At 47.5% G+C, this 12,395-nt stretch overlaps 1 protein-coding gene across 5 annotated transcripts in view; it reads right to left on the bottom strand.

The window, feature by feature from the left end:
• Nucleotides 1–12,395, bottom strand: part of col4a6 (collagen, type IV, alpha 6) — a 575,180-nt gene that overhangs the window by 220,946 nt on the left and 341,839 nt on the right. For all 5 annotated transcript variants that reach the window (XM_070882795.1, XM_070882794.1, XM_070882796.1 and 2 more), the window contains exons 5-6: nt 4,203–4,337; nt 289–333 (exon numbers count right to left, since the gene is read on the bottom strand). In XM_070882795.1, the coding sequence (XP_070738896.1) occupies nt 289–333; nt 4,203–4,337 (180 nt within the window). The remainder of the gene's footprint in view (nt 1–288; nt 334–4,202; nt 4,338–12,395) is intronic.

Genomic DNA, 12,395 nt, shown 5'->3' with positions numbered 1-12,395 from the left:
TAACGGAAGGTGCACAACAGGGGAAGTTCACCCCATGAAATCGATATTTGTGAGAGGGCAGTTTTTTGAACGCTCGTTCCATCGTTCGTTGTACAAGACAAAGGCAGAGTTCTCATCCCACTCAAAGGTGGCGGCAAGGAGCAGGGCGATGGCATTCATTGGCTAGCTCTCTCAAAGGGCAGGCCGAATGGCCTACTGTGCTGTCAGATTCCATGATTTTCTAGGAATAGTTCCTACAACAGGTGATTCCCACAAACAAGAGTGAGATAACTCTGAGACCGTACTTACTGGGATCCCATTCATCCCGACAAATCCTGGCACACCGATTGGACCCTGTAACAACAGGCAAAATTCAGCAACATCACAACAAGAATTACACCAGCAACACAGTTATAGCCATTACAACCGGCAAATGAAGTAAGGTGAACATAACCATACGTAGCTGAAGAAGTGGTGTAATCAGACCCCAATATTACTGTCCAATATAACAGCACCGATTGTGAGAGGTGTTAAACAGACCCCAGTATAACAGGGCTCACTGTGAGGGGTTCAACAGACCCCAGTATAACAGGGCTCACTGTGAGGGGTTAAACAGACCCCAGTATAACAGCACCGATTGTGAAAGGTGTTAAACAGACCCCAGTATAACAGGGCCCACTGTGAGAGGGGTTAAACAGACCCCAATATAACAGGGCCCACTGTGAGAGGGGTTAAACAGACCCCAGTACAACAGGGCTCACTATGAGAGGGGTTAAACAGACCTCAGTATAACAGGACTCACTGCGAGAAGGGTTAAACAGACCCCAGTATAACAGGGCTCACTGTGAGAGGGGTTAAACAGACCCCAGTATAACAGGGCTCACTGTGAGAGGGGTTAAACAGACCCCTGTATAACAGGGCTCACTGCGATAGGGGTTAAACATACCTCAGTATAACAGGACTCACTGTGAGAGGGGTTAAACAGACCCCAGTATAACAGGACTCACTGTGAGAGGGGTTAAACAGACCTCAGTATAACAGGACTCACTGTGAGAGGGGTTAAACAGACCCCAGTATAACAGGACTCACTGTGAGAGGGGTTAAACAGACCACAGTATAACAGGGCTCACTATGAGAGGGGTTAAACAGACCCCAGTATAACAGGACTCACTGTGAGAGGGGTTAAACAGACCTCAGTTTAACAGGGCTCACTATGAGAGGGGTTAAACAGACCCGAGTATAACAGGACTCACTGTGAGAGGGGTTAAATAGACCCCAGTATAACCGGGCTCACTGTGAGAGGGGTTAAACAGACCCCTGTATAACAGGGCTCACTGTGAGAGGGGTTAAACAGACCCCAGTATAAAAGGACTCACTGTGAGAGGGGTTAAACAGACCTCAGTATAACAGGGCTCACTATGAGAAGGGTTAAACAGACCCCAGTATAACAGGACTCACTGTGAGAGGGGTTAAACAGACCTCAGTATAACAGGGCTCACTATGAGAGGGGTTAAACAGACCCCAGTATAACAGGGCTCACTGTGAGAGGGGTTAAACAGACCTCAGTATAAAAGGGCTCACTATGAGAGGGGTTAAACAGACCCCAGTATAACAGGACTCACTGTGATAGGGGTTAAACAGACCCCAGTATAACAGGACTCACTGTGAGAGGGGTTAAACAAACCTCAGTATAACAGGGCTCACTGTGAGAGGGGTTAAACAGACCCCTGTATAACAGGGCTCACTGTGAGAGGTGTTAAACAGACCTCAGTATAACAGGGCTCACTGTGAGGGGTTAAACAGACCCCAGTATAACAGGGCGCACTGTGAGAGGGGTTAAACAGACCCCTGTATAACAGGGCTCACTGCGATAGGGGTTAAACATACCTCAGTATAACAGGACTCACTGTGAGAGGGGTTAAACAGACCCCAGTATAACAGGACTCACTGTGAGAGGGGTTAAACAGACCTCAGTATAACAGGACTCACTGTGAGAGGGGTTAAACAGACCCCAGTATAACAGGACTCACTGTGAGAGGAGTTAAACAGACCTCAGTTTAACAGGGCTCACTATGAGAGGGGTTAAACAGACCCCAGTATAACCGGGCTCACTGTGAGAGGGGTTAAACAGACCCCTGTATAACAGGGCTCACTGTGAGAGGGGTTAAACAGACCCCAGTATAACAGGACTCACTGTGAGAGGGGTTAAACAAACCTCAGTATAACAGGGCTCACTGTGAGAGGGGTTAAACAGACCACAGTATAACAGGGCTCACTATGAGTGGGGTTAAACAGACCCCAGTATAACAGGACTCACTGTGAGAGGGGTTAAACAGACCTCAGTTTAACAGGGCTCACTATGAGAGGGGTTAAACAGACGCGAGTATAACAGGACTCACTGTGAGAGGGGTTAAATAGACCCCAGTATAACCGGGCTCACTGTGAGAGGGGTTAAACAGACCCCTGTATAACAGGGCTCACTGTGAGAGGGGTTAAACAGACCCCAGTATAAAAGGACTTACTGTGAGAGGGGTTAAACAGACCCCAGTATAACAGGACTCACTGTGATAGGGGTTAAACAGACCCCAGTATAACAGGACTCACTGTGAGAGGGGTTAAACAAACCTCAGTATAACAGGGCTCACTGTGAGAGGGGTTAAACAGACCCCTGTATAACAGGGCTCACTGTGAGAGGGGTTAAACAGACCCCAGTATAACAGGGCTCACTGTGAAAGGGGTTAAACAGACCCCTGTATAACAGGGCTCACTGTGAGAGGGGTTAAACAGACCCCAGTATAACAGGGCTCACTGCGAGAGGGGTTAAACAGACCCCAGTATAACAGGGCTCACTGTGAGAGGGGTTAAACAGACCCCAGTATAACAGGGCTCACTGTGAGAGGGGTTAAACTGCTCTAGTAACTTAGTGAAACATCCCAAGGCGCTTCACAGGAGTATTATGAGATTAAAAAGTTGACACCGAACTGCATAAGTAGAAATTAGCGCAGGTGACCAAAAGCTTAGTCAAAGAGGTATGTTTTAAGGAGTGTCTTGCGGGAGGAAAGAGAGGTGGAGAGGTTCAGGCAGGGAATTCCAGAGCTCAAGGCCTGGGCAACAGAAAACACCAATGGTTGAGCGATTTTAATCAGGGATGCTCAGGAGGGCAGAATTAGAGGAGCGCAGACATCTCGGGGGTGCTAACATTCCGGGCCCAGGACTTTTGCCGCCCGGGCCGGAACCCTCCCCTTGCGTGCAATTGGGGTTTTCACTCCCCCAACGAAGTAAAGCACTGTCTCAGGCATTCTGCCTCGTTGGAGAGGTGAGCGCTACGTGGAGTGCTTCTCCCCTTCAGTTAAAGGGGAGGGTCACTGCGCACTCTGCAGGTCCTTTGGTGGCTGTAACTAGACCACCAGGGACGCGCTCGATTGGGCCAATGGCTCAGCATCCAATAGCGAGCGCTGGACTGCACCATGGCAGCCCAGTTGAGGCGAGAGCCACCATTATGGGGCAAACCGAAGAGTCGGCCAACAAAATAAAATGGCAGCTTGGGGCATTGACGGCCTCTCCTTTAAGGGGCGCCCTGGGCGAATGTTACTGGGCACAAAAAAGGAGTAATTTTGCCCCGACGTCTTCTCTCTTTGCAGATATTGACACAGCTGCTGTGGTATTCTAGCAGTTGCTGTTTCTTCTTTTTATTCTGTGGACATCAGGAAGCATTTCCTGGACGCAGAAAGTGATCAATAGTTGGAATGAGATGGCAGGAAGGAAAGTTTGAGGTCAAGACACTGGAGTCACTTAACACGTCTCTTAAGTGAGATGCTGAAAAACACTTAACTGAGATAGGGAATTCAGAAGTAACGTCTTTACACAGAGAGTGGTGAGAATGTGGAACTTGCTACCACAGGAAGTGGTTGAGGCAAATAGTATAGATGCATTTAAGGGGCGGTTAGATGTTAGATGTGCATATGAGGGAGAAGGAAATAGAGGGTTATGCTGATAGAGTTAGATGAGGAAAGATGGGAGGCTCGAGTGGAGCAGAAATGCCGGCATGGACTGGTTGGGCCGAATGGCCTGTTTCTGTGCCGTATATCCTGTGTAATCCTCTGCTGTAGTGGTAAGGTGCTAGAGTTGAGTTTCTAGAAGGGATTGAGCTCATCCTGTACTCCTTTCCCTCTCAGTCACTTAATACTAGCAGCAGTGACACTGTAGAAGCCGATTGTACCCACCTTTTCTCCTTTCATGCCGCCGACCCCTGGGTTACCGTGGTTACCTTTTTCACCTTTTGGTCCACTTAACCCCTCTGGTCCCGGAAACCCTGGGGGCCCACTGCGCCCTTGTGGCCCGAGCTGTCCTGGTTGGCCCTAAATTTGAAAAACATATCACAGGGAACAAATTAATTTTAAAAACGCATTGTGCTTCTCGTGCAATATAACTCAGGCTGTTTTTTTATTCCTGATTCTCTCTCACTCCTCCTCTCCCACACCTCCCATATAAAATCCTGTGCCACAAGTAGTTTACTTTGTGATAGATATGATAATTGTGATGACGTGATTTTTCCCAGTGCTCAATACAAAGCGATTTTGGCTTTGAGCGATATTGGTTCATATACTGAATATGATACAAATGAATTCTATACGACTGAAAGTAGCGAGAGATGGATAGCAGGCGGCTGAATCAGTATTACCCATTTTGCACTCGCCAAAGTCAGTATTCCCGGCGATATTTCAAGAGCAGGATGGCTGAGTGGCATCAGTGTGCCTGAAAAGATCCCAAAAGCAGGCGAGCACCTTTACGTACAGTTTGTTGAAACACAGCAACAGGTATTATTGGATATGGCAGCATAGTGGTTATGTTACTGAACTAGTAATAATCCAGAGACACAAGTTCAAATCCCACCACGGCAGCTGGGGAATTTAATTAATTTCAGTTAATTAGATAAATCTGGAATAAAAAGTTAGCATCAGTAATGGTGACCATGAAATTACTGGATTGTTGTAAAAACCCATCTGGTTCACTAATGTCCTCTAGGGAAGGAAATCTGCTGCCCTTACTGGGTCTGGCCTGTAAGTGACTCTCGACCCACAGCAATGTGGTTGACTCTTAACTGCCCTCTGAAATGGCCTAGGGAGCCACTCAGGTGGCTCACCACCTTCTCGAGGGCAATAAATGCTGGTCTTGCCCACATCCCATGAATAAATATATTTTTTTTAATTAATGGCAGGTGATCCAAGAAACAATCTGGACAGCCCAGAATATATAGCCCTTGTTGTATGTTTCACACGTTTTAATGTCACAGTTAGTAACTTCATATATTACAGTGGTAATGTTCTTTGTAATGACGGACTGGTTTATCACTGTAATATTAATGTTTTCCTCAGCATTTCAGTTCACGACCTGAGACTGACCTTTTCAGCCCACGGGGTGTATGGCAGTGCGAGGGCTCAGGGAGTAAATCAAACGCATATTGAACAGCGAGTGCCCTCGCAGACAGCAGCTGAGTGACTGAGCGATCCTGACAGTCGGATGATGGAAGAGCGAGCACTTAATTCAGTTACAGTAAAACCGCTGGGCCGGCCCTTTGAAGTCAGCGCGGTCCTGGCACGGAATTGTACCGCAACTGGCAAGCCTCCCTAATCCATCGGCGGCACCCTGTGCACACAAACCACTGGGAACCATTCGCCGCAGATCAGCACAGGCTTTGTGAGCCGAGGGTGGGGGCGGGGGGGGGGGTTCGTGTGATGTCTGGAATTCCAGCTGTACAAGCGAGGCGAGGCGCTGCAGACAGACACGTGCGAGTGTCAGATGTCCGTTGTTTCGACAGCAATCTGGACAGTTTCAATAAAAGAGACGGTCGCTGCAAATGCTGCGTTCCAAGGCCCTGAATATTTGTGTGCATCGGGCTGGAGGATTGCCCTGAAGGGAATATTTCAGGGCCGTTTACTTTGACTTCAAGTGCTCCCACCCAGTTCAGGCAAATGCAGAGCAAAGCTCCCTCGTTCAACCTCAGAAAAAGCCCCCCAAACTGCAACAGTGTGACATCTCCGATTTGCCACATTGGGCCTGGGGGGGAGCAGGGGGGAGATTATTTTGACTTTGGGTGATAGTGTAAAATGCCCGTTTTCAAATCCCTCCATGGTTCCTTATCTCTGTAACCTCCTCCAGCCCCTACAACCCTCCGAGATCTCCACACTCCTCCAATTCTGGCCTCCTGCTCATCTCCGATTTTCTTCACACCTCCATTGGCGGCTGTGCCTTCAGTTGTCTAGGTCCTAAACTCTGGGATTCGCTCCCTAAATCTCTCCACCACTCTCCTCCTTCACCTAGCTTCTGAACACATACCTCTCTGACCAAGCTTTCGGTCAGCTGTTTGATAACCCTCCTGTGAAGCGCTTTGTGACGTGTTTCTACTTTAACAGTGCGATATAAATGCAAGTTGTCATAAATGTGCTGATTTTGATTTCCATTGACTCCAATATAAATGAATATCGGGAGACATGTACAACACATAGTTAAATCGATATTGTCCGTTTTACACTGTCGCCCATAGTCAGAATTAACCCCCCCTGGATATTCATGTGCCCTTTCCCATTGTGGCACTGTCAATTCTGCGCCAACTTGTGCTAAATTATATCTAGTATTGAACTGTGGGCCCACTATGGGTTCAGAATAGATTGTGCATTTATGCACTGAACAATCACGTCCATTAACAGGAGATGAAAAGTCCCTCACGTCGGTTTAATAATTCAGACAGTACTTTGGCCCAAGTGTTCTGTTGCCTATTACAATGGGGTCTCCACATAGCAATGTAGCCACGATCTCAGGAGCTCAGAGGGACTGCTTGGGGAAGTGAGGGGGAAGTGTCAAACTAACTGCCCCTTTGCTCTGCCGCACTGTCCATGGGTGTTCCTCTCCGCAGCTGGAGAGTGCTCCCGGTGCAAATACTTACTTTTGGAGGGGGGTCTTCATCAGCGATAAGCGATTGCTCGGATCTTACCAGAAAGCCACATTCTAAACTAAATAGCTGGACTAAAGGTATATTTACATTTACATTATTGGCGTGCAAGTTCTTTCATCTTCCCCCTTCCCTAACTTCTCCTAAGTTTTCTCAACTTTCCTCCCACCTCCCAATCTTTCCTTTCACCCACCTGAACCCAAGGCAAAGGTGTCTCCATGACGACTGTCAATACTTATCCACGTCACAGGGTTTCCAAATCCTGTTTGGATTTTTACCAACAAGTACCGATGAAGCACTTAACTAACAAGGGCATCTGTCCTATCACTGTTACCTCACTGCTGCTACAATCTCCTTTCCCAATTAAAGAAAGACACAATGAACATGCATCTATATAGCGCCTATTGCATCTTTCCCGTCTGCCCTCTCAGGTGGCACTATTTCGAAGAAGAGAGCAGGGGAGTTATCCCCGATGTCCTGGCCAGTATTTATCCTTCAATCAACATAAGAAGAACAGATTATCTGGTCATTGTCACATTGCTGTTAGTGGGAGCTTGCTGTGCACAAATTGGCTGCAGCGTTTCCTACGGGCTTTGAAACATCCGATGGTCGTGAAAGGTGCTATAGAAATGCACGTCTTTCTTTCTTTTCCCCAGAATGTCCCAAAGTGCTGCGCAGCCAATGAATGACTTTTGAAGTGCAGTCACTGCTGTTTTGTTGGCATCGGCGGCAATGAGATAAATGACCAAGTCACTTGTTTTTGATGGTGCTGGTTGAGCAAAGAATGTTCACCAGGGCACTGAAGAACTCACAGAATTATAGAATGGTTACAGCATGGAAGACGGCCATTCGGCCCGTCGACCCGTGCCGACTCTCAGCTAGTCCCACTCCCCCGCCCTTTCCCTGTCACCCTGCAAAAAATTTTTCCTTCAGATACTTATCCAACTCCCTTTTGAAAGATAAGAGTGAGTCCGCCTCCACCACCCTTTCAGGCAGTGCATTCTGAATCTTAATCACTCACTGCGTAAAAAAGGTTTCCTGACATCGCCTTTGGTTCTTTTGCCAATCACCTTAAATCTGTGTCCTCTGGTTGTTCCCTACTCTTCTTTGAATATTATCGGCGGATCTTTTACATCCGCTTAATCAGCTAGCCTCATTTAACTTCTCAACCAAAAGTCAGCACTTCTGGCACTCCTTTAGCACTGCACTGACATATCAGCCCAGATTATGTTCTCTTGTCTTGCAACGGGGTTTCTGAATTAGGGGCAACATTGCAGATAATGGGCTCAATTTTGGCCAAAGCCATGTTTTGGTGTATTGCCAGAGTTACGCCCGTTTTTCTAGGCTAGAACTGCTCCAAAAATAAATGAGCCAAGTTTACCCGCTCTAGTTTTTTTTAATTGGCGCCGCGCAGCCTGTCCGGTAGCCTCGGAGGGGGGGGGGCGGCGGGGGGAGCCTAATGTCTGTGCCGAAAAAACAATGCCGCACCTTCTGCGCTTGCAGTCTGGCTTTGCTAAATGTTAAGTATTGCACGGGCTAGCCATGCTTCGGTTCATGGGGATGTCTCCGTCAGCTACGCTTCGGTTGATGCAATCATTCACCATGGTCCTTCAAATGGGCCTGCTGCCTGCGCTGTGTGAGCCTACTCATGCCACCCTGGCCCCTCCTCTGCTGCTAAACATTTGTCTGTTCTGTTATATTTTGCAGAACTTGAGGGCAAACCTGACGATGCAGAAGAAATTTCAGACAAGGACGAGCCTGAAGAGAACATCTTCCAATCCCACCTTCTAGACCAAGAGCATGGGGGTGAAGGGGAGGGGGAGGGGATGGATGAAGCCCCCATTGTTGTACTCATGTTGGAGGAGGTGCAGGTGCTAGCCCCTTCCCTGAGTAGTGATCTGAGTGTTGGTGGGCCATTCCATGGTTTACCACTGCCCGAGGCCAGGGATTCCAGTGGGATGCAGTGAGGAACACCCAGGGTGAAGGGGGAAGGAGAGCTCGACCACGCTCTCCTGAGCTGCAGGATCTAACAGATGGCAATGAGTACGGAGAGCACTGACCTTACCCGATCACTCCTGGACACCTTCAGTGGGGTGGGTGAAGTAACACTCTCATGAGAAACGGGAATGCTGTCCGGGAACATGAGGAAGGGAATGTCTCAGGCAGCAGAAACAATGTTGGTACACATGAAGGAGGGAATGTTGGAGGTAGTTGAGACAGTCAGGCCACATGAGGGAGGGAAGATTGGAGTTAGCTGCTGCAATAAGGGAACACGCCCAGACCCCGCGCCCATTGACAGAACCAACTGCCACTCCCACTCCAATCCCCAGACCAGCCTCTGAAGAGGCCCAAGCCGGGCCTTCCACATTACCGGCTGCACCCCACCAAGAAGTGTGCATGTTCAAAAGAATATGCTTAGTACCAACCCACGAAACACTGCGCCTCTGCCTGTAGGCAGAAGTGGAGTCACCAAGACCAAACGCAGCAGGCGGTCTTTGAATAAGGTGGAGGAGAGATGGGTTCAGCCTTTATTTGCTGCTGCTGCTGTTGTTGTTATTATTATTGTGGTTACTGTTGTAACTGTTCTCAAATTAAAACATTTTTGTAAGTTACGTAAATTTACAAGTTTAAAAGTTAGTAAGTGATCTTAAAGTTTTTAAGTGATCTTAAAGTTTGTAAGTGATCTTAAGTGAAAACTTTTAAAGTTTGATACAAGAATATGTTTATTAAAGTTAGGTTAAGTACAAACAAATGTTTGTTAAACTTTTAAATAAAAATATATTTTAAATTATAACTGAATTATTTCCATTATTTGTTCGATTATTCACACAACTTTTTGAAGTAAACAAGAATCATTTCCATCATTTGTTCCATTAACACAACACAACATTACGGAACATGTCCAAACAGTAAACATGGTCCATGTGGAATAGTTGCCGCTGAGCCTTCAGGCAGCAAAGCGTTTATGGATGAGCTGCTGGCGCAAGTCTCGAGCAATCGTTAAAGGGGCACAACGGTTCGCCTTCCTCCGCCGTTGTGCTCCGGGTTCAGGTAGTTGCATGGCTTCCTTGTCCTCGTCCTCCTTCTCCTTGTCATCTGCATCTTCCTCATCATTATCATCAGCCACTCTCACCTCAGGTGGGTCTTCTACTATCAGCTGCTGCTGCCTCATGATGGCTAAGTTATGCAGCATGCAGCACACAACAGTGAACTGACCGACAATCTCAGGGGTGTATTGCAAGTAGCCTCCAGAATGGTCCAGGCATCGGAAATGCTGTTTGAAGATGCCAATGGTCCTCTCTAATATGCTGCGCGTTGCAATGTGCAACATGTTGTATTCCCAGTCAGCTTCCGTCCGGGTTACGCGTAGGGGTGTCATGAGTCAGGTGGCGAGGCCGTACCCTTTGTCTCCTAGTAGTCAGCTCTGCCCTTCTGGCTGCTGCTGAAACATGGCAGATATAATGCTCTCGCGTAGGATGAATGCATCATGGGTGCTCCCAGGGTATCGTGCATCAACTGACATGTTGCGATGTATGTCGTCTCACACGAGCTGTACATTAATGGAGTGGAAGCCGTTTCTGTTCCTGTACAGCTCGGAATCCTCCAAAGGTGCTCGCAAGACGATGTGGGTACAATCAATGTAGCCCTATACCTTTGGGAAGCCAGCAATCCTGGAGAAGCCCACAGCCCTGTCACTCATTTCCTGTGCGGTCATGCGGAACTTTATGTAGTCATTCCTCCAGGCATATAGTGCAGCTGTCACCTGCCGAATGTAGACATGTGTTGCATGTTGAGAAATGGCACACACATCCCCAGTTATAGCTTGGAACGATCCGGATGCATAGAATGAAAGTGCAGCTGTAACCTTCACTTCAACTGACAAAGCAGTCCTCCTGATGCTTCTCGGTTGCAGGTCTGCTTTTACTAACTCACAAGAACTTCTTTGCAGAAACGCAGCTTTCTGACACAATCTGCAGCAGTCAGGTGCAGGTACGAACAGTTGTCTTCATATACCCAAGGTGGGTAAGGCCTCCTGCCAATCACCCTACGGGCTCTGAGGTTCCTAATGCGATGACGTCGAATCCTCCGCAGCACCATCACGCAAAAGGCTTGCACAAGGCATGGTCCTGTCAGTGTTGCCCTCATGATTACATTTTACCTTTGCAAGAAGCTGAAAACAACAGGCAGGCAGGACAAGGTTTTTTGTTCTCTCTTCCCACAAGGTCTGTATGGACCACACCCAGGTCTGAGCAGACGCAGTGATCGGGAACCCCCCCCCCCCCCCGCCCCCGGGCTACATTTGATGTGTAGTGCAGGCTTCTGATGCCTTCTGTATGCCTTCCACAGCCCCTCCACGCACCCCCCCCCCCGCCCCCGGGCTTCTTTTGCAGCTGAGCCCTGAGTCCCTGTGTCCGGGCACGGGACAGATTCTGCCGGCCGACGCTCCGACCCTCGAGCCCTGTTTGCAGACGTTCAGTGGTGACGTGTCAGTTGAAAAAAAATTAAAACTTACAGCATTCCATCAAACTTCCATTTTGTTGCGTTATAAGGTAAAACATTTTAAGCATGATTATGCATATTTAAGTGTTCTTGACTCCGTCCAAAACTTCGCTGAAAAACAATGGCGTCTTTCTGTGCCGACTTTTCAAAGTGTGCTGCTTTCTCTTAACTCACCAGAAGGTTTTTCGGGACTGGCCACATATGCCGACCTAGGAGAAAATTTTTTGGGGGAAATTTACATAATTGACAAAAACTGGCAGACATCAGGTTACGCCCCTTATAACTCAAAAAAAACGAACCTAAAAAAAATCGTAACCAGCTGATTTATGCTGGCGCACATTCCTTGGGGAAACTTTAATTTTTTAACTTACGCCAAAAAAAGCGGCACGTGCCAAAAAAACAGCGCAAATCACGGGGGGAAAATGGAGCCATTTCCCGACAGGCTTGGTTACTGCTGATCAAGTTTTCAGCAAGAACATTTTAAACCACTAGAGGGCAGTGTGCAACCACATCAATTACTGAATAAAGCACCGATTGATCCAAGTAACAGAACCTCCAGTGTAACAAGCCATAGATAGATATGCTCAATCTTAGCTGAACAGATCTACTATTTTCCATGAGATTTGTAACACTGTATGCACTGGACTATAAGTGACAGTGTTCCAAACACCACAGAATTACAAATAATGTCCTCTTAAACATCAATGTATTTGATGCTATAGATCATTTATTATATTCTGACGGCAAGGGTCATCGACCTGAAACGTTAACTCTGTTTTCTCTCCACGGATGCTGCCTGCCTCGAGGAGATTTCCCACATTTTCTGTTTTTATTTCATTTATTATGTTTATGAGATAGCACCTCAGCTTTTCAATCCTGCACTGGTACATGGATGCCCCGTGTCAGATTAAACAGTCACTTCATTTGGCTTTCTTGGCAATGTATTTCACGCAAGAACAGCATAGTT

This window comes from Pristiophorus japonicus, chromosome 6, assembly GCF_044704955.1.
Source record: "Pristiophorus japonicus isolate sPriJap1 chromosome 6, sPriJap1.hap1, whole genome shotgun sequence".
Classification (NCBI taxonomy): domain Eukaryota; kingdom Metazoa; phylum Chordata; class Chondrichthyes; family Pristiophoridae; genus Pristiophorus; species Pristiophorus japonicus.
The sequence above is the reverse complement of the archived record's forward strand: the minus strand, read 5'-3'. Positions and strand labels throughout refer to the sequence as shown.